The sequence below is a fragment of the Delphinus delphis genome, chromosome 6 (genome assembly GCF_949987515.2).
Source record: "Delphinus delphis chromosome 6, mDelDel1.2, whole genome shotgun sequence".
NCBI lineage: Eukaryota > Metazoa > Chordata > Mammalia > Artiodactyla > Delphinidae > Delphinus > Delphinus delphis.
The window spans coordinates 10457170-10480448 of NC_082688.1; the positions used below are offsets into that span (position 1 = coordinate 10457170).

At 44.0% G+C, this 23279-nt stretch overlaps 1 protein-coding gene across 4 annotated transcripts in view; it reads left to right on the forward strand.

Moving 5' to 3' along the window:
• The window catches only part of GOLGA1 (golgin A1), a 52147-nt gene that overhangs the window by 22977 nt on the left and 5891 nt on the right, over positions 1–23279 (forward strand). For all 4 annotated transcript variants that reach the window (XM_060014161.1, XM_060014162.1, XM_060014165.1 and 1 more), the window contains 9 exons: positions 352–477; positions 2387–2482; positions 6211–6306; positions 7179–7328; positions 7890–7985; positions 20171–20260; positions 21073–21175; positions 21278–21438; positions 21775–21921. In XM_060014161.1, coding sequence (XP_059870144.1) covers positions 352–477; positions 2387–2482; positions 6211–6306; positions 7179–7328; positions 7890–7985; positions 20171–20260; positions 21073–21175; positions 21278–21438; positions 21775–21921 — 1065 coding nt within the window. The remainder of the gene's footprint in view (positions 1–351; positions 478–2386; positions 2483–6210; positions 6307–7178; positions 7329–7889; positions 7986–20170; positions 20261–21072; positions 21176–21277; positions 21439–21774; positions 21922–23279) is intronic.

The window sequence follows — 23279 nt, forward strand, 5'->3', positions numbered from 1 at the left end:
CCTTTAGCTAGTAGATCATGACAACACAGGGGATATTTTAGAGAGGAGGAACATCTTCGCAGGGTCCTGGCTAGATTCCACAGACGTAATAGCATTCTTCCTTCCCGGATTGCCAGGTGCTTAAATTTGGGAGCGTTTGCTGCTTGCTGCAATAGGCCTGAAACGGATACCTGAGTAGTGTTGGGTTCTGATCTCATATATTCTCTGTTCCATTTTCAGGGAAGATCTCCTGGCTGTATGTTCTTCTAGGATGCAGTTGGAAACAGAATTTCAGAGAAACATGGTGATTCTAGAGGATACAGGAAGGGAGGGAGAGAGACAGTGTAATGTAATCTCTGCTTTCACCTGCAGGCCACTGCTGAAACTCAAGAGAAAGAAAAACTCATCACACATTTGCAGGAGAAGGTTGCATCCTTGGAGAAGAGACTGGAACAGAACTTATCAGGAGAAGAACATGTGCAGGAACTTCTAAAAGAGGTAACTAGCTCCCTTTGGGCTGGCCAGTGTTGGAAGGGCCGTGGTAACACTGGAGATTTCATAAAATCCTAGAGTTTCAGAGCCAGAGAGTCTTCAAAGAGCTTGGTGAAAACATCACTCCCTCCAACTTTTGATTGTTCTGCTTATGGTAAAATCAGCATCATGTTGCCTGTGTGTGACGTTTTCCTGAAGGAAAGGGAGCACTTTGTTCAGAGATGCGTGTGAAGGAGTGGCATCCTGATCACCGATAAACCCCACCTAGTGATTTATGCCATTTGGGTTGTTGTCTTACTGCCCTGCTTTCCTTCCCTACCCATTGTACTTTACATTGGCCAAGGAAAGTAGTTACCATCTGCCTTTGGCGTGAGCGAGAATTGCTTTGGGCAGCAAGTGGACTCTCCTTAGCCGAAGGAGGCAGTTGAGCCAACTGGCCTCTAGCCCAGTGGTGTAGGTGAACTTGCTTGTTGTCTGCCCACATTCTGCTCTCTCCTACATGACAGAGGTGACAAAACCCAAGCCTTGGGCCTAGATTAGCCCCTCACTTTCTGTCTTCAGTCAGTTTCAACTAAATGTGTCCATCTCCACTGCCACTGCTGTACTTCAGGTTTCCAGCCACTCTGGCCTAGTCTGTGTTAGAAGTCTCCAGACTAGCCTACACCCTCTCCTGCACCCTCTGACACAGTCTTGCACATCACCACTAAACTCATCTTTCCAAACAACATTTCTGACTATATCACTCCCATAAAGAGCTTCCACAATTACCCTACAGTCTATAGTGAGTATAACGTGGTTTCTAAGGTATAGATTGATTTCTAGAACCAGGCTCCCTAGGTTTGCACTTTACCTCTTCTACTTACTAATTTTTGACTCAGAGCAAGTAACGTAATCTTTTTGTGTTTTCTTCCCCCTCTGTAAAATAGGGTTAAAATTGTATCAAACACATAGAATTGTTATTGGGAAATGATTAGAATTAGCACATCATGGGGTCTCAGTATATTTCAGCTATTAATATTATAATCATTACTGTGCCACCATCATTGTTATAAAGTTTAGTGTGCATAGGAGTTACTTGGTGAGTTTGTTTGAAGTATACATTTCTAGGGAATTCCGTGGCAGTCCAGTGGTTAGGAATCGGCACTTTTACTGCAGTGGCCCAGGTTCAATCCCTGGTCAGGAAACTGAGATCTTGCAAGCCAAAAATTTGAGGGAGAAAAAGAAATATATATATATATATATGTATGTCTTGCCCTACCCTCAGAAATTCTGATTTTAGTAGACCTGGAATAAAGCCTCAAACTTAAAAACTCCTCCACCCACCCAGATGAGTCTAATACAAGTGTTTGGATGACTCCACTTTGAAAAATATTTGCTACAGAATTAAGTTCAAACTTCCTTCTGTAGCATAAAAAGCTTTTCTCATAATCTGGCCCTTTGCCTAACTTTCTAGTCTTGTTTCATGACCTGAACCCATCATCACCTTGACTTTTGGCAAGCTGTAGCTCCCCAGATACCTCCAGCTGTTTCATACCTCTAGTGTCATCCCTCTGCCTGGGTGCTCCCTTGGGCCCTGGCCACCTGTGAAGAATGAAGCCTCCTAGTTTCCTGAGGCAGTGAGGATCTCCTGCTCTGTGCTGCTCCTTTGTGGACACCATTACACTCTATTATATACTTTTTTGGTTAGTTTTTGCCCCAGCCTCAAGGTCAAAAAAATGTCAAATTTATACTTTATGTATACTTTATATGTATACTTTATGATATGTGAATTTTATCTCTGTTAACTGTTTTGGGTTTTTTGGTGCGTACTTGTGTCCCTCGTGCCTCGCACAAATCGTAGTATGGTGTAGATGTCAGTAAATATTTATTCAATGGAGAAATGACTATTTTCTTTTACTCTTCTTTCAACTTACAGAAAACACTTGCTGAGCAGAATTTGGAGGATACCAGACAGCAGCTCTTGGCAGCCAGAAGCAGCCAGGCCAATGCCACTGACAGCCTGGAGACTCGGGTACTGACCTCACTCCCAGTGGTTCCTGTGTCTGGGTGGTGCCCTGGTTGGATGATGTGGTTGTGGCTGAGAATCCCCTTGGGTCAGAGGTTTTCTTCCAAAGGGACTCTCTTTCGGATCTTACTTGTAGAGAACTGAGGTAGTCATTTTCTTCATTCTTGCCACATTACCATCATTGTTCCACAGAAAGTTGTTCTCTTCTCTGTTTATTCCCTTTATCCCCATTCCCCTCCTTCCCATAGGAAACCACTCTAATGTGGTTAATAGAGACCCTTTTATTGTTGGATAACCTTAAAACTGGTGACATTGTTTTGTGTGTCTGTGTGTTGATTTAAGTAAATGATACAGCTGTACATATGTCTTCTTTGTTACTTTCAACTGCTCCATCTTCTGTGTCCACTTCGTTGTTCTTACCTACTGTACTTTATAGTTGTCTACTAGATGCTAGATATCCAGATTGCCTTCGTTCTGTCACCACAAATTACACTGCGGTGAACATCCTTGTCCCTTTTGCCTTAAGAAGGATAGCAAGTGCATATGACTCAATGTGACTCAGTAGGACAGCAATGTTCCCAGAAGGCCTGCACCTGGCTCTACTCGCCCAGCATGCATGAGAGTTCCTATCGCTGCATCTCTGTCTTTTCTAGCATTGGCATTTCTCAGCCTTCTTGCCAGTTTAATGAGTGTGAAGTGGTAGAAGTGGCAAGGGATCTCTGTGGGGCCGCTTATAAGAACACTAATCCCATTCATGATAGCTCCACCCTCATAACCTAAGTACCTCCCAGACACCTCACATCCTAACACCATCATGTCAGACATTAGGATTTCAATATATGAATTTTGGAGGGACGTAAACATTCAGACCATAGCAAATACTTAGCTTATTTTTTTAATCTTTCTTGTTTCTTGATAAATATATATAAAGCTATATTTTTCTCTAAATACAGCTTTGTTTTATTATAATTCAGTTCTGTTTCTGAATATCCGTTCTTTTATTGTGGTAAAATACACATAACATAAAATTTACCATTTCAACCATTTCTAGGTGTACACTGGCATAAAGTACATTCACGTTGTTATACAACCATTACCACCATCCATTTCTAGAACTTTTTCATCTTCTCAAACAGAAACTGTGCCAATTAAAACAATAACTCCCCATTCTCTCCTCTCCCCAGCCCCTGGCAACCACCATTCTACTTTCTGTTTTTATGAATTTGATGATCCTAGGTACCTCTTATTAGTGGAATCATATGGTATTTGTCTTTTTGTGTCTGGCTTATTTCACTGAGCATAATGTCTTCAAGGTTCATTCACATTATAGCATGTTTCAGAATTTCACTCCCTTTTAAGGCTGAAGAAGCCTTTTTAAGACTTTTATTCCATTGTACATATATCACATTTTGTTTATCCATTCATTGTCCATGGACATTTGGGTTGTTTCCACCTTGTGGTTGTTGTGAATAAATGCTACAGCGAACATTAATGTATGAACAAGGTTTTTGTGTGGGCTTATACTTTCATTTCTCTTGGGTATATTCCTAGGAGTAGAGTTGCTGGGTCATATAATAACTCTGTGCATAACCTTTTGAGGATCTGAATCTTTCTTGAGTTCTGCCTGCAAACTGGGACTTGCATAGATATTTACTGAACCCAGCAGTTCAAAAAGCTAGGTTTCACCATAAACAAGACAAAAAGACAGCCCTCAGAATGGGAGAAAATATTTACAAATGAAACAACAGACAAAAGATTAATCTCCAAAATGTACAAACAGCTCATAGAGCTCAATATCAAAAAAACAAACAATCCAATTAAAAAATGGGCGGAAGACCTAAGTAGACATTTCACCAAGGAAGACATACAGATGGCCAAGAGGCACATGAAAAGATGCTCAACATCACTAATTATTAGAGAAATGCAAATCAAAACTACAATGAGGTATCACCTCATGCCCGTCAGAGTGGCCATTATCAAAAAATCTAGAAACAGTAAATGCTGGAGAGGGTGTGGAGAAAAGGGAACCCTCCTGCACTGTTGGTGGGAATGTAAATTGATACAGCCACCATGGAGAACAGTATGGAGGTTCCTTAAAAAACTAAAAATAGAACTACCATATGACCCAGCAATCCCAATACTAGGCATATACCCTGAGAAAACTGTAATTCAAAAAGAGACTTGTACCACAATGTTCATTGCAGCACTATTTACAATAGCCAGGACATGGAACTAACCTAAATGTCCATCGACAGATGAATGGATAAAGAAGATGTGGCACATATATACAATGGAATATTAGCCATAAAAAGAAAAGAAATTGAGTTATTTGTAGTGAGGTGGATGGACCTAGAGTCTGTCATACAGAGTGAAGTAAGTCAGAAAGAGAAAAACAAATGCCGTATGCTAACGCATATATATGGAATCAAAAAAAAAAAAGGTACTGATGAACCTAGTTGCAGGGCAGGAATAAAGATGTAGACATAGAGAATGGACTTGAGGACATGGGGTGGGAGGAGGAAGATGGGGCAAAGTGAGAGTAGCATCGACAAATATACACTACTGAATATAAAGCAGGTAGCTAGTGGGAAGCAGCAGCATAGCACAGGCAGATCAGCTTGGTGCTTTGTGGTAACCTAGAGGGGTGGGATAGGGAGGATGGGAGGGAGTCTCAAGAGAGAGGGGATATGGGGACATATGGATACATATGGCTGATTCACTTTGGTGTACAACAGAAACTAACACAGTATTGTGAAGCAAGTATACTCCAATGAAGACCTATTAAAAAAATAAATAAATAAAAGCTAGGTTTCAGTCGTGGCCCTACCACTAATAAAATTTGTGATCATGAGCAAGTAACATTACTATTCTTCTCTGTGGAAGTACTCACACTGTTCTCATGGGGTTGTTTCAGTTGAAACTTACATGTGAACATACATGAGAAACATGAGACCTAAAAATACTCTTTTTCTCATTTGGTACCTACCTTTCCTTGACAAAGCTGCAACCTTCCATGAGCTTGTGTTTTAATAATAAAGTTCCCCCAGGGCAAACCTTATTCAGCAAACAAGAGGACTTTAAAAGAGAAATTGGCAAAGCTAGCTTGAGTCAGATGAAAAGGCCATATTGAAGAACCATGTCTAGCTCAGTGCTAGGCAGTGTGTCATCCTGTCCACTGTGCTGGCCTCGTGTCCTAGTGCAGTGCCAAGTACAGAGTCAGACTGGATCATTAATTGTGGGATGAGCGAAACCCAAGTTTGTATCATGAGCAGTAATTCCACTTCTGGGAATCTGTCCTAATCAAGAGATTCAAACCAGATCAACACTTTTTGCATGAAGATGTCAACTGCTGCATTATTTTATGTGCAAAATGGAAAACAGTAGGCAGCGGTTCAGAAAATTATGAAACATCCTTTAAGGAAATAATCTAAGGTCTGAAGACTGCGTGGAAACATAGAAGGAAATTTGAGCAAGGAGGAAAAATACAAAGTTTTACTAGAATTGTATATGAAGTTGTAATAAAAGAAAGAAAGAAAAGTCATAAAAATAGCCTGTAAGAAACTATATTAGAATGATAGTGTTTTATAATGGTAGACTTATGAGCATCTTTCTTTTTTTGTAAGTAAAAATTTTTCTTTAATGAACCTGTTTTATGATTTAAATAGATTTGATTTTAAAAGCCATTTTGTTGCTACTTCTTTTGAATGAAAGGATGCTTCTCTTTCCCCCCTCAGGTGAAGGAACTAGAGCAGAGCCTGCAGGCATCTGAGGAGAAGCTAAAACAGAGCAGTGACGTTGTAGCAGCTCAGGAAGCTCAGATTCAGGAGCTTGTAAGTGGGTATTGTGACTGCTGTGTTCTAGGCCCTTGATGCTTTTTCCCTTTATTCCTTTGTAGGTCCCCAGACTCGCTCCCAAATTCTGGAATGGTATCTGGACCTGACCTTAGATACAGTTGTGGGCAGACAGGCAGTGCAGGTAGAGGGAGTCAGGACCTGCCAGAGAGTCTGAGTTACCCAGAGAGATAGTGACGGGCTAGACAGCCCAGCCTAGTTCTGGGACTGTTAGAGGTGGTGTCTCCACTGGTGTTCAAACCTCACCTTGCAGCCGGGGCTGTGGAGAACAGCTCCAGGCTCTGGGGAGAAGATGGCAAGGGCTTGGCCGGTAGTTACAGCGCCAGGTCAGGTGTTGAGCTTGAAACTTGAGAAATAAAAACGGCATTTGTTGCCTCGTGTCTGCTAAGTACTCTGCATGTATTTTAATTTAGTCCTTGCAGCAGACCTAAGAGCCTGTACTGTTATCCTTATTCTCCAGAGGAAGCAGGCTCAGAAAGGCGACCAGATCACTAGCCCAAGGTCTCCCACCTAGTAAATGGCTGAACCCACACCCTTCCTAGGTCAAAACCCTTGTTCTTCATCACTGTGTTATGTGCCTCCCCAGGGAAAAGCCTCATCCATAGAGGGCAGCAATGAGTGGAGTGAAGGAGGGCTGTGTCTTAGGACTGGCTGGTGCCCAGAGCTGTCCCCCCAGCACCAAGACCAATCCCAGACTCCAGCTCCTAGGCAGGCCAGGGGACCTCAGCGGCAGCCAGGCTGGAGTTCAGGAAGGAGAGTTGTTTCTGTTGGACACTCATCTTTGGGTCACTGAGGGACAGAATAAAGCCCCCATTGTCACCACAAATAACTGTCCTCTGCTACCCCCTCAGGCCTCCGCAAACAAGGAGAGCAGCTGTGCACAGCAGCAGGTCCTCGCTCTGGAGCAGCAGTGCACAGAGCAGATCCACACACTGGAGGCCCAGCTCTCTGCCCTGGAGAGAGCTCGGGCAGACGACCATGCAGCCGCGGAGCGGAAGGTGGTGAGTGAGGAAAGGAGAGGGGCCGGGCACAGGAGCACCACGTTCATGTGTGGCTCAGCTGCCAAGTTGTTTGATGGGAAGAAGACCAGCCCTCCTCTGAAGTAGGGAACCACTTTTTGGAGCAGTTTTTATCTTTCACCAAAACACCTGCTCATGAGACTGGATGTTAAAAGGCTGCTTTTTATAAAAACCCTGAACAAATGGGTTTTCTTTTTCCTTGGGCTGCACATGGACTTCCTGGTGCTTCCTGACCAGTCCCATCAGCGGCTTCCCACTGCCTTTCTAAAATGTATACTGTTCATCCTTAATGGCTTCTCCCTTCCCTGGTCCCCCTCCTTGTTCCATAGGCTTCAGGATCAAGTGCCTTAGTTCTTCTTGTGAGGAGTGTGTCAGGTGACTCTCCCTTCCTCACCCCAATCCCCATTCTCATCTCCCACCCCTGCAGTGGCAACAAAAGGAAGGGGGGCATTTTTAAAGGTTCCATGTCAAAGAGATAGGACTGTGCTCAGGGGAAATATGGTAAAGACCTTTTCTTTTATACATACTTTTCTCAATTTGCAGAGAGAGCTGGAGCAAGAAAATGCAGGCCTTAAAGAAAGTAAGAATGAATGTGAACATTCTCTACAACATCACCAACTTGAACTAAAGAAGCTGAAGGTATTTATCTAATTGAATCAGTTTCACAAAAGTATCATGTCTTTCATGTGTGTATTTGGAGTGGCCAGGTGAACCTTCTATACGTAGAGTAGAGAAGGAATGGAACTAGGATTTGTTCAGAGTTCTGCTAAGCATTTGCAACAAATTGTCACCTCGTTAAGTCCTCTCAGTGATCAAGGACATAGGGAGAGTTGTGCTTATTTTGCAGTTAATGTCGTCGAGGTTCTGAGTGTAAGTAATTTGTCCAGGTTCCATAGTTAGAGGTGGTGCTGCTCTGACTTTTCACTCCACCACGGAGACCCAGCCCTTCCTCTCTGTCCTCGTCAACAGCTGCCTGACAGTAATGCTGTCAAAGCACCACTGTCACTGATTTCCAGTGAGGCCAGTAAAGCAAGGCCTTAAACTATCACGAGGGCCTTATTTGTTTGTTTGTAACAGGGAGCAGGTACAGAAATGAAGAAAAAACAACCTGCTGGATTGTTTCCCGTTCCCTTCTGAGAACTTGGTGCTTTGATCAGATGCTGCCACCTTCATTGCCGGGACATAACTGGATTCAGGGGAAGGAGTCTGCCACTTTCTTGTAGGCCTCCAGGCTCCCCTGTCCCCTTTCATAGCAGCCCTTAGATGATAGATCTTTGCAGGACTTGCCCAGCTATGGTCATGACACAAAGATCTTGTGGATCCTTTGGCAGAGATCTTCTCAGAGAACATCCATAGCTGAGGCCTGTACTGAGTCAGCTTTTACCAGTAGTCTCTGCTAAGCTGTGTAGGTGCTAGTGCAGTAGTGTCATGTCATGGAAAGCATGGACTTTAGAGTCAAATATTTCTTCATGCATTTCCTTCAACAAACATCTGAGTACTTGTGGGCCCCATTGTAGGTGCTGGGATGTGGCAATGAGCAAAACAGACAAAATCATTCCCCCTCCCCTAACCTGTGGAGCTTGTAACTAGAGACAGTAAACACTTTTTCTTTTAATTTAATTTATTTTTTATACAGCAGGTTCTTATTAGTCATCAATTTTATACACATTCAGTGTATACATGTCAATCCCAATCTCCCAATTCATCACACCACCACCCCGCCACTTTCCCCCCTTGGTGTCCATACGTTTGTTCTCTACATCTGTGTCTCTATTTCTGCCCTGCAAACTGGTTCATCTGTACCATTTTTCTAGGTTCCACATATATGCGTTAACATATGATAATTTTTTTCTCTTTCTGACTTACCTCACTCTGTATCACAGTCTCTAGATCCATCCACGTCTCTACAAATGACCCAGTTTCGTTCCTTTTTATGGCCGAGTAATATTCCATTGTATATGTACCACATCTTCTTTATCCATTCATCGAGACAGTAAACACTTGATAAATGGTTATAAATGCTATGAAGACAATAAAGCAGAGTAAAGGACAGAGAGGAGGGAGGAAAGGGCTCTTTTAAATATGGAGGTGAATACGGGAACCAGGATGGCAGAGTAGAAGGACATGCTCTCACTCCCTCTTGTGAGAACACCAGAATCACAAGTAGCTGCTGGACAGTCATCGACAGGAAGACACTGGAACTCACCAAAAAAGATACCCCACATCCAAAGACGAAGGAGAATCCACAATGAGATGGTAGGATGGGCACAATCACAGCCCGTCTAAAATCTAATCCCATAACTGCTGGGTGGGTGACTCACAGACTGGAGAACACTTATACCACAGATGTCCACCCACTGGAGTGAAGGTTCTGAGCCCCACATCAGGCTGCCCAACCTGGGGGTCTGGCAACAAGAGGAGGAATTCCTAGAGAATCAGACTTTGAAGCCTAGTGGGATTTGATTGCAGGACTTCGACAGGACTGGGGGAAACAGAGACTCCACTCTTGGAGGGCACACACAAAGTAGTGTGCACGTCAGGACCCAGGGGAAGGAGCAGTGACCCCAGGGAGACTGAACCAGACCTACCTGCTAGTGTTGGAGGGTCTCCTGCAGAGGCGGGGGGTGGCTGTGGCTCACCGTGGGGACAAGGACACAGCAGAAGTTCTGGGAAGTACTCCGTGGCGTGAGCCCTCCCAGAGTCTGCCATTAGCCCCACCAAAGAGCCGGGTAGGCTCCAGTGTTGGATTGCCTCAGGCCAAACAACCAACAGGGAGGGAACCCAGCCCCATCCATCAGCAGTCAAGCGGATTAAAGTTTTACTGATCTCTGCCCACCAGAGCAACAGTCAGCTCTACCCACCACCAGTCCCTCCCATCAGGAAACCTGCACAAGCCGCTTAGATAGCCTCATCCACCAGAGGGCAGACAGCAGACGCAAGAAGAACTACAGTCCTGCAGCCTGTGGGAAAAAAAACCACATTGACAGAACGATAGACAAGATGAAAAGGCAGAGGGCTATGTACCAGATGAAGGAACAAGATAAAACCCCAGAAAAACAACTAAATGAAGTGGAGATAGGCAACCTTCCAGAAAAAGAATTCAGAATAATGATAGTGAAGATGATGCAGGACCTCAGAAAAGGAATGAAGGCAAAGATCGAGAAGATGCAAGAAATGTTTAACAAAGACCTAGAAGAATTAAAGAACAAACAAACAGAGATGAGCAATACAATAACTGAAATGAAAACTACACTAGAAGGAATCAATAGCAGAATAACTGAGGCAGAAGAATGGATAAGTGACCTGGAAGACAGAATGGTGGAATTCACTGCTGTGGAACAGAATAAAGAACCAAGAATGAAAAGAAATGAAGACAGCCTAAGAGACCTCTGGGACAACATTAAACGCAAACACATTCACATTATAGGGGTCCCAGAAGGAGAAGAGAGAGAGAAAGGGCCAGAGAAAATATTTGAAGAGATTATAGTCAAAAACTTCCTTAACATGGGAAAGGAAATAGCCACCCAAGTCCAGGAAGTGCAGCGAGTCCCATACAGGATAAACCCAAGGAGAAACACGCTGAGACACATAGTCATCAAATTGGCAAAAATTAAAGACAAAAATTATTGAAAGCAGCAAGGGAAAAACAACAAATAACCTACAAGGGAACTCCCATAAGGTTAACAGCTGATTTTTCAGCAGAAACTCTACAAGCCAGAAGGGAGTGGCATGATATACTTAAAGTGATGAAAGGGAAGAACCTACAACGAAGATTACCTGGCAAGGATCTCATTCAGATTCAATGGAGAAATCAGAAGCTTTACAGACAAGCAAAAGCTCAGAGAATTCAGCACCACCAAACTAGCTCTACAACAAATGCTAAAGGAACTTCTCTAAGTTGAAACACAAGAGAAGAATAGGACCTACAAAAACAAACCCAAAACAATTAAGAAAATGGTCATAGAAACATACATATCAATAATTACCTGAAACATGAATGGATTAAATGCTCCAACCACAAGACACAGGCTTGCTGAATGGATACAAAAGCAAGACCCATCTATATTCTGTCTACAAGAGACCCACTTGAGACCTAGGGAAACATACAGACTGAAAGTGAGGGGATGGAAAAAGATATTGCATGCAAATGGAAATCAAAAGAAAGCTGGAGTAGCAATACTCATCAGGTAAAATAGACTTTAAAATAAAGAATGTTACAAGAGACAAGGAAGGACACTACATAATGATCAAGGGATCAATCCAAGAAGAAGATATAACAATTATAAATATATATGCACCCAACACAGAAGCACCTCAATACATAAGGCAACTGCTAACAGCTATAAAAGGAAATCGACAGTAACACAATAATAGTGGGGGACTTTAACACCTCACTTACACCGTATGGACAGATCATCCAAAATGAAAATAAATAAGGAAACAGAAGCTTTAAATGACACAATAGCCCAGATAGATATAATTGATATTTATAGGACATTCCATCCTAAAACAGCAGATTACACTTTCTTCTCAAGTGCGCACGGAACATTCTCCAGGATAGATAACATCTTGGGTCACAAATCAAGCCTCAGTAAATTTAAGAAAATCGAAATCATATCAAGCATCTTTTTTGACCACAACGCTATGAGGTTAGAAATGAATTACAGGGGAAAAAAACATAAAAAACACAAACACATGGAGGCTAAACAATATGTTACTAAATAACCAAGAGATCACTGAATAAATCAAAGAGGAAATCAAAAAATACCTAGAGATAAATGACCATGAAAACATGACAATCCAAAATCTATGGGATGCAGCAAAAGCAGTTCTAAGAGGGAAGTTTATAGCTATACAAGCCTACCTCAAGAAACAAGAAAAATCTGAAATAAACAATCTAACGTTACACCTAAAGGAACTAGAGAAAGAAGAACAAACAAAACCCAAAGTTAGCAGCAGGAAAGAAATCAAGATCAGAGCAGAAATAAATGAAATAGAAACAGAGAAAACAGTAGCAAAGATCAATAAAACTAAAAGCTGGTTCTTTGAGAAGATAAACAAAATTGATAAACCATTAGCAAGACTCATCAAGAAAAAGAGGGAGAGGACTCAAATCAATAAAATTAGAAATGAAAAAGGAGACGTTACAACAGACACTGCAGAAATACAAAGCATCCTAAGAGACTACCACCAGCAACTCTATGCCAATAAAATGGACAACCTGGAAGAAATGGACAAATTCTTAGAAAGGTAGAACCTTCCAAGACTGAACCAGGAAGAAGCAGAAAATATGAGCAGACCAATCACAAGTAATGAAATTGAAACTGTGATTAAAAATCTTCCAACAAACAAAAGTCCAGGACCAGATGGCTTCACAGGTGAATTGTATCAAACATTTAGAGAAGAGCTAACACCCATCCTTCTGAAACTCTTCCAAAAAATTGCAGAGGAAGGAGCATTCCCAAACTCATTCTATGAGGCCACCATCACCCTGATACCAAAACCAGACAAAGATACTACAAAATAAGAAAATTACAGACCAATATCATTGATGAATACAGATGCAAAAATCGTCAACAAAATACTAGCAAACAGAATCCAACAACGCATTAAAAGGATCATACACCATGATCAAGTGGGATTTATCCCAGGAGTGCAAGGATTCTTCAATATATTCAAATCAATCAGTGTGATACACCATATTAACAAATTGAAGAATGAAAACCATATAATCATCTAAATAGATGCAGAAAAAGCTTTTGACAAAATTCAACACCCATCTATGATAAAAACTCTCCAGAAAGTGGGCATAGAGGGAACCTACCTCAACATAATAAAGGGCATATACGACAGACCCACAGCAAACATCATTCTCAATGGTGAAAAACTGAAAGCATTTCCTCTAAGATCAGGAACAAGACAAGGATGTCCACTCTCACCACTATTATTCAACATAGTTTTGGAAATCCTAGCCACGGCAATCGGAGGAGAAAAAGAAATGAATACAAATTGGAAAAGAAGAAGTAAAACTGTCACTGTTTGCAGATGACATGATACTGTACATGTAGAATCCTAAAGATGACACCAGAAAACTACTAGAGCTAATAAATGAATATGGTAAAGTTGCAGGATACAAAATTAATGCACAGAAATCTCTTGCATTCCTATACACTAATGATGAAAATTCTGAAAGAGAAATTAAGGAAACACTCCCATTTACCATTGAAACAAAAAGAATAAAATACCTAGGAATAAACCTTCCTAGGGAGACAAAAGACCTGTATGCAGAAAACTATAGGACACTGATGAAAGAAATTAAAGATGATACCAACAGATGGAGAGATATACCATGTTCTTGGATTGGAAGAATCAATATTGTAAAAATGACTATACTACCCAAAGCAATCTGCAGATTCACTGAAATCCCTATCAAATTACCAATGGCATTTTTTACGGAACTAGAACAAAAAAAATCTTAAAATTTGTATGGAGACCCAAAAGACCGTGAATAGCCAAAGCAGTCTTGAGGGAAAAAAATGGGTGTGGAGGAATCAGACTCCCTGACTTCAGACTATACTACAAAGCTACAGTAATCAAGACGATATGGTACTGGCACAAAAACAGAAACATAGGTCAATGAACAAGATAGAAAGCCCAGAGGTAAACCCATCCACCTATGGTCAACTAATCTATGACAAAGGAGGCAAAGATATACAATGGAGAAAAGACAGTCTCTTTTACAAGTGGTGCTGGGAAAACTGGACAGCTACATGTAAAAGAATGAAATTAGAACACTCCCTAACACCATACACAAAAATAAACTCAAAATGGATTAGAGACCTAAATGTAAGACCGGACACTATAAAACTCTTAGAGGAAAACATAGGAAGAACACTCTTTGACATAAATCACAGCAAGATCTTTTTTGATCCACCTCCTAGAGTAACGGAAATAAAAACAAAAATAAACAAATGGGACCTAATGAAACTTAAAAGTTTTTGCACAGCAAAGGAAACCATAAACAAGACGAAAAGACAGCCCTCAGAATGGGAGAAAATATTTGCAAACGAATCAACGGACAAAGCATTAATCTCCAAGGTATATAAACAGCTCATGCAGCTCAATTTTAAAAAAACAACCCAATCCAAAAGTGGGCAGAAGACCTAAATAGACATTTCTCTGAAGAAGACATACAGCTGGCCAAGAAGCACATGAAAAGCTGCTCAACATCACTAATTATTAGAGAAATGCAAATCAAAACTACAATGAGGTATCACCTCACACCAGTTAGAATGGGCTTCATCAGAAAATCTACAAACAACAAATGCTGGAGAGGGTGTGGAGAAAAGGGAACCCTCTTGCACTGTTGGTGGGAATGTAAATTGATACAGCCACTATGGAGACCAGTATGGACATTCCTTAAAAAACTAAAAATAGAATTACCATATGATCCAGCAATCCCACTACTGGGCATATACCTAGAGAAAACCACAATTCAAAAAGACACATGCACCCCAATGTTCATTGCCGCACTCTTTACAATAGCCAGGTCATGGAAGCAACCTAAATGCCCATTGACCGACGAATGGATAAAGAAGCAGTGGTACATATATACAATGGAATGTTACTCAGCCATAAAAAGGAACGAAACTGGGTCATTTGTTGAGATGTGGATGGATCTAGAGACTGTCATACAGAGTGAAGTAAGTCAGAAAGAGAAAAACAAATATCGTATATTAACGCATATATGTGGAACCTAGAAAAACGGTACAGATGAACCAGTTTGCAGGGCAGAAATAGAGACACAGATGTAGAGAACAAGCATATGGACACCAAGGGAGGAAAGCCATGGGGGGCGGGGTGCTGTGATGCATTGGGCGATTGGGATTGACATGTATACACTGATGTGTATAAAATTGATGACTAATAAGAACCTGCTATATAAAAAAATAAATTAAATTTAAAAATTAAGAAAAAAGATATATATGGAGGCGAGGGAGGGTGTCAGTGAGATTTGAGCAAAAGTTCTGAATAACGAGAAGGGGACAGCAATGCGATTTTTGGGGGAAGGAATATTCCAGACAGAATAAATAGCAAAGAGAAACACGCTTATGCAGAAAAAAGCTTGGTTTGTTCAGAGAACAGCACAAAGGCCACTCTGTAGCTGCCACTCTGTGGGCTGGGGGAGAGCGGTGGATGATAGAAGGTCATTGGGGAAGCAGTTGGAGGTTTTAAGTAGAGGAGTGACGTGAGAAGTTTTGTAGTAAAAGGATTACTCTGGCTGTATGTGGAAAATGTTCTGTAAAGGAGGCAAGTACAGAAGCAGGAAGACCTTTTAGGAAGCTCAGATATTACTGTGCGTACCCCGTTTAAGGATATAAAGGACAAAATTGAACATTTCAGCAGAGATTTGGAAATTATAATAGAAGACAGTAGTTTTGAAAAGGAATCTAATTAGGGTTTCCCTGGTGGCACAGTGGTTAAGAATCCACCTGCCAAGGCAGGGGACACGGGTTCGATCCCTGATCTGGGAAGATCCCACATGCCGAGGAGCAACTAAGCCCGTGCACCACAACTACTGAGCCTGCGCTCTAGAGCCCACAAGCCACAACTACTGAAGCCCATGTGCCACAACTGCTGAGCCCACATGCCACAGCTGCTGAATCCTGCACGCCTAGAGCCCATGCTCTGCAACAAGAGAAGCCACCACAATGAGAAGCCCGCACACTGCAACAAAATATAGCCCCCGCTCACCACAACTAGAGAAAGCCTGCATGCAGCAGTGAAGACCCAGTGCAGCCAAAAATAAATAAAATTTTTTTAAAAAGACAAGGAATCAAATTAGAATTCCAAAACTGAAAAATGCAGTAGCTGAAAGTAAAAATGCAGATTACAAAAGGGCATGAGGAAACTTTTTTGGGGTAATGGATATTTTCACTATTTTTATTTTGGTGATGGTTTCAGCATAATTCATCAGTTGCATACTTTAAATATGTGCAGTTTATTATTTGCCAATTATACTTCAGTAAAGTTGTTTTAAAAACAATGAATGAGCTTAACAGCAGATTAGAACTAAAGAGAGAAGTAGTGAAATGGAAGAAAGATCAGAATAAAATGCAGAAAAGAGAAGATAAAAGACATACAGGGTACTGTGAGATGTTTTATCATGTGTCAGTAGAAGCCCAGAGGAAATGAAAAAAATGAGACAGAAGCAATCATTAAAGAGATAATGGCTGAGCATTTTTCAAAGTGATGAAAGCTCTCAAGTCACAGGTACAGGTATAAGAATCCTTACAAATCCAAACAGGATAAATTTTACAATGCAGCCACAGCACTGTAGGAGCACTAAAGAAAGCCAAGAAAACGCAAAGAATTAGGCACCGACAGACTTGCACTAAAGTAAGTACTAAAGAGCATCTTTCAGGTGAAGGAAAATTCTAAATGGAAGTACGGAAGATGTAGAGGGAAGAATGGAGGGCAGTGATTGTGTGATTGTTGCAAGTATGTGCACAAGAAGAAACAGAAAATCTGCCCCACAGCATGTGATTCACGGTCCAGTCAGGAGAGAGGAACTACCCCAGTTATTTGAGAATTTGTGTTCTAATGTAAAGTTTTTAATCCAGCACTGAAACAGTTAAAAGATAGTAGCAACTGCAGGACACAGCTTCCAACCCTAGGACTAAGGGAACAAAGTGAAGATGTTGGAATTATTTAGGAATTAAGAAGAGGAGCCCCACAGATTTGAAACTCAGACCTGTGAGGAGGGGGCTCTGTACAGTTGGTGCTGGTGTGTTTGTTGGGGGATAGGGCAGCAAAAGAATTCAGCCGCAAGTGTCGGGAAGACTGCAGAGTGGATGCAGCTGCTGCTTTGGGAAGAAATTGCAGCTGCCAGGGCCAAGCAGCGTTGCTCACAGAAACTGGAAGCTGATGGAAAGGAGCAAGTCTTTCTCCCTCCTCCTCCTTCCAGTCTCCCTGGAGCTCCCCCTTCTGGCAGAGATGAGTATGTATATGAATATGGAGCCCGACCTGGAGAAATAGGGTTTGCAGATTCCCAGGCACAGCATCACAGAGCAGAATATGAAAGGGTGGGTGTGGGCTGAGGCAATAACTTAAAAACCAGCACACACAGGCTATTTAGAAGTGTGGTTAATTTTCAAATATTTGAGCGAGTTTTCTCGATATCTTGGATTTCTAGTTTAATACCATTATAGTCAGATAATATTCTAAATGATTTCAGTTCTTTGATATTTATTTAGACTTGTTTTATGACCCAACCTATAGTGTATCTTGGTAAATATTTCAGTGCACTTGAATATATATTCTGCTAGTAGGGAGAGCATTCTATAAATGCTAATTAGTCAAGTTCATTAATAGTATTGTTCAAATCTTCTGTAGGTCTTCTGTTTTTTGTTTTTTTTCTTTTTTGGCATATTCCATCGCTTACTGAGCGGGGTGCTAGATCTTCAGCTGTAATGGATTTGTCTCTGTCTCTCTTTAGTTCTGTCAGTCTTCTGGTATTTTGAAGCACTATTTTTAGATGCACACTTTTTGTTTGTTTGTTTGGATCCATGTTTTTCAAAACAGCCCTCTGGGGAAATCATTCCCAGGTGCAGAGGGCTGTGCTCATGGGTAGCCTGCTGGCTTCTGCAGTGAACCTGAGCTATGCCGATCAGTCTCAAATCCTGGATCGTGTGTGGCTCTGTGGCAGTAGCTGAGACTCCACAGCCACGTAGACTCAGTTCTGGGTGTCACCCTGGCCCCTCACTAGCTGATGCTTGAGGGAATCCAGTGTCCTTTTTTCAAACTGAAGATGATAACCCTTGACCTCAAGAGGTTTACCCTGGGGATCAAGCATGACCATGGATGAAAAGTACCAAGTACAGTTCCTGGCATGCTTCCTGCCTTCTCACTCACAGCCTGCCTGCTGTCCTCTTCAGACATCATCAGCAGTCATAGCGTCTCTTCTAAACTTCCCCAGAAAAGGCTCCTGTGGAGGCATGACATTCCTGTCACCCGGCCCACCTGGGCTTGCAGGGCCAGGGTTTCATAGCTCCACTCAGCCTGAGATCTCTTGCTCCTTCTCCTGTACTAACAGAGCTTCTCCCGATGAAGGGGATTGTCTGGGGTAGTTCGAGGTCTCACTGTCAGCCTCTTGAGTTCCTGCACCAATTTTCCTTGTCTACTAGAGGTGGACTCACGGAATGTCAATTCTGACAGCTCCCCAGTAGGAACCAGAATGGCACTGGCCATGAGGCTGACGTCTCCATCCATTAACCCACCTGGACTGGTGTAAGTGGAAAAGGAGATATCGTAGGAGGAGTTGAATAGTCCACTGAACCAGAAAGACTTGTCCAACTGGAACCTGGGGCCTCAGATCTCTTCTCTGCCTGCGTCATGCTGTCTCTTGCCCTGTCAGTCACCCAACTCATCCTTGCTTTTCTCGATGATGTAGACTGTGTCCTAGAGGTTGGGAGGACATCACCTCAGCAGCTCCAAGCTGGTATCATTCCAGCTTAGCAACCCCAGGGAAAAGAGGGCATCTCCCTCTCAGCTTCACCATATAAAAAAAGATTCTGATATAAAAAGGGATTTGATTGGTTCATCTTGGGTGACAGAGCCATCCTTTGGACAAATCAAGTTGGCCAAGGGGATGATTTACTGTGATTGGCCAGGCCCGAATCACATGCTTATTCTTGGTTTTTTGTTTGTTTGTTTTGTTTTTGTCCGGTATGCGGGCCTCTCACTTTTGTGGCCTCTCCCGTTGCGGAGCACAGGCTCTGGACGCACAAGCTCAGTGGCCATGGCTCACGGGCCCAGCCGCTCCGCGGCATGTGGGATCTTCCTGGACCGGGGCACGAACCCGTGTCCCCTGCATCGGCAGGCGGACTCTCAACCACTGTGCCACCAAGGAAGCCCACATGCTTATTCTTGTAGCCACAAAATGGGGACATCACTATTGGTAACCCTACCAGAACCATGTAGAATTTTGCGGTGGGAGTGGGGAATAGCAGTGATGAGGCTCTTACCCCCCCACCAAAAGGGGTGATTCTGGGTAGACATAAACAACAGACATCCCTGACCAGTGTGCAGGCACCTGAGAAGTCATATTATTCATCTGGGGGTTCATCAGCGAGCCCGGCGTCAGCCTCAGGGAAGAGGACTGATGTGATTGTCAGGAGGGAGTCCCTGTGCTCTGGTGGGGGGACGCAGCGGGGCAGCCCTGCTTGTGGTAGAAAAGACTGGTGGTAGAGTGTAGCAGCCAAAGGCTTGGCTCAGCTCAGACTCTGGCTTAAAACGTGGCCATGCCACTTACTAGCTCTAGGACCTCAGGCAATTATTTAACCTCTCAGAGCCTCAGTTTTCTCTCCTGTAATATGGATGATTTTGATGAATTTGTGACATTTCCTGTATTAAAATTCAGTAATTGCTTATTATCATTTCTGTAACCAGATTGCTCCAGTCTGCTACTCCATTCACGTCAGCCTGAGTCTTCTTGTTCTGTGTTGATTTCATTTGACCACCTCTTTTGAGTCTAGGTCCGCTAGCCTTTGGCCTGAGTACTAGCTGGTGTGTTCATGGGACGACTGACCTTCCACGGTGTGCCTGTTCCCAGAGGTTGGTGGGTTGTCCACAGGAACAGTTCTCAGAGGCAAACAGAAGGCAGTGCAGCGAAAGAGTAGCCTGGGAACCTTGGGAAGCAGGAAACACTTTCGTCTGGCCCTGCAAGACGGCCCTCCCTCTGTGGGCGTCACATGAAGTGTGCAGCTAAATAAAGGTGAACTGAGGTTCTGGACTCAATCTCGTACCCATTTTCCGGATTGTAGGAAGAATGGAGCCAAAGAGAAATTGTGAGTGTGGCAATGGCTCAAGCCCTGGAGGAGGTGCGGAAGCAAAGGGAAGAGTTCCAGCAACAGGTAGGCCCCCTGTGATGCCTCCACCTTAGTCCCAGGCAGGACCAACCTACCTCCTGGTCTGTCCAGGGCAGAGGGTGGACACAGTCTCAGGAGTGTCGTCAGCTGCTTGATTCCCCTGATGTCTCTAGGAAGATGGGAGAAAGATGTTAGAAAGAAACCCTCACCCCATAGGATGGCCTTTTAAAATTTCGATAGTTAATGTGATAAACATCACCTGGGGAAAAGTCCAGAACCAGGTACTACTGGGCTCTAATTCTGTGAGGTGGGCCACCACCGGCCGCAGGCCCCAGAGACCACATACAGTTGAGCTCTCAGCAGCAAGGGTGGGAAAAGCCTTCCTTTGAGGACAGACTCAAGAGTCAGGCCCCAGATCTAGGTAACTAGCTCTAGGTCTTTGTTCGGTCCTTAACAGATCTGTCTGAGTTGCCTCTGAAAAGACCCTATGATAATCATACCTTCAAGAATATGATAATGAGGTCATTTGTATCAAATGCTGGGCACGTCACAGGCCCTCAGGACGTGGAAGTTACGGTTTTGACAGCTTTCGGAAGGCTGGGCAGAAAGGCCATGTCTCTGGTAGGCCCACTACAGGCCAGAGGGGCAGTGAGGGTGATTGCCCCTGTGCGGGGCCCCTGCCGGAGAACTGATTTGTGCATGTTTATAGGAGCAGAGGTTAGCTTGGGGAATGTTCTAGGCTGTGGCCTTCAGGGAGGGATTCATGGAGGACCCTGGTAGTGGAAAAGTGGAGACTCCTTTAGGGAAGATGGGATTATTGCTACCAACCTTCTCTCTTGTTGGTTTTTCTCTCCGAGGCTGCTAACCTGATCGCCATAGGAGGTGAGAAGGAGCAGAGTCTGCAGGAAAAAACTGAAGTGATTCTCCAGAAAGAGCAAGAGATTCTCCAGCTGAAGAAAGGTGAGGAGTCTGCCAAGGCTGGGCCTTTTCACCTGTTCTTGCCCGGACCCCTGCCTGGAGGTGGCCCAGTCACCGCGCTCACCTCCCCTCTGCCTGGCCTAGGTCACGACTCCGCCCTGATGCAGATGCGCCAGCTGCAGAGTGAGCTGGAGGCCCTGAGGAGCCTGAGGGCCGAGCAGTCGGAGGCGGCTGACGAGCGGGAGGACCTGCTGAGGCTGCGGAGCCAGGAGCAGGGCGTGGTGCTCTCGGTCAGCGAGCCTCATGTGAGTCCCGCCTGAGCCGCCTCCCTGTGCCTCAGCTTCCTCTCCAACGGGGGGCGCCTCGCCGCGAGGGGTTGTGCGTGTTGAGGAGCCCATCCGATGTGACGACACCTGTCAGTGATCAGGTGCTGAAGCCCTTCCTTCCCAGCAGGCTCCTTGCATGGAGAGTTAATTGTCCCCCCAGCAGGCTCTGTGACGGGGTTGCCATAGTTTAAGTCTGGTTCCTGGCTAGCTGCCTGGTGGAGCACATCAGTCGTCACCTTTGGAATGAGTCTGGCCTCCTTCCCTAGGGATCTGTGGCTTAGCTTGACCATGTCCTGTGCTGCCACCACCCTGTAGGTGACCTCGAGGGCCGGGCAGGACCCCGCGTACCAGCTTCCGGCTGCAGAGGGGATACCAAATGGTGAGATGGGGACTGCCATGGATCTAGGGCAGCTACAGAAGGAAAAACAGGACTTGGAGCAGCAACTTCTAGAGAAAAATAAGGTGAGGACGCTCTTTACCTCAGCTATTTATGTCCCTTTCCCTGTCCTTGTGCCTAAAACCATCCAGTCCGTTCTTCAAGAGTTGTGCTGATGCCCCTGGGCCCCTCTTGGGGGAGGTGTTACCTCTTCCATCACAAGGGCTTCTTCCTGGTTCTCCTCTGCTGCTTACCTCCTGCACGGCCCTCTTCCTTTCACACTCTGTGCAGTCTCCTCCCAGACCCCCCACCTGAGATGGTATCTGGAGTATTAGAGCTGGAACAGTGGCAGGTCTCGGTGTCCCCAGCCCCCTCTGCCATCGCCAGCTAGGTCCTATGACCAGTCACCTTACCTCTGCACTTTTTTCTACAGCTGTGAAATGAGAGCGGTGATACCTGCCTTTCAGTGGTTTTGTGAGGGGGAGGTTGGAGGATGAAATGAAACTGTTTGTTAGCTTCCTGTAAATTTTCTGGTATTTGATAGAGGCTTAATAAATGTCATGATTCCACCCACCCTGCCTGGCCTCTGCACCTGTAAATGCAGGGTCTCGTTTGAGCCTCGTTTTTAAAATGTCCTGTGAAGTTAACTGTGCTGGCTAGTCAGTGCTCTGGCCTGAAATTCCGCCCCCAAATTGTGTGATTACTCTTTAACAAAGGAGAAAGGTGGTCATTCTTTATCTCCCCCCACCCCCACCCATCTCCCCCTTTCACTCACACACACACACACACACACACACACGCACACACACACACACACACACACAGGCTCTTCATTTCTTATCACGAAATATAAAATATAGAGGAGTGCACACTGTGTGTCCCTGGGTCCAGCCCTCCGACAGCTTCTCCAAATTGCACTCACATCCTTGGCGATCTCCCCCATCCTGTGTGCTGCTGGCACTACAGCCATACCCTGAATCCAGACGGCTCCTGTGAACTCTAGACTCCTGTATCTACCCTATTTCTCTATGTCAGTGTCTGAAAGGCCCCTGAAATTGAAAACATCCAGAAGCAGACTTCAGACTGACCACGCTCTCTAGCATCTACTGCCATCTTTCCTTTCTCAGTAAATGGCAAAAACCTTGGAGTCATCCTTGTCCCCTTTGTTTCTTTCACAAGCAACATCCAAATCATTAAGGAATCCATTTGGCTCTCCCTTCAAACTGTACGCGCAATGAGCTGCTTCTCATCCCTGCCACTGCTACCACCCAAGACCAGGTGACCATCCTATCTTCCCTAGAGGATGGTGTTGAGCTTCTAATTGGTTTCCCTGTCACTTGTCTGTTCCGGCCCTCTGATGACTCTCTGTCCCTATAAAAGCCAAAGTCCTTGCAGTGGCCCACAAACCCTTTGTGGTCTGGCTCCTTACTGCCCCCTTCCCCTA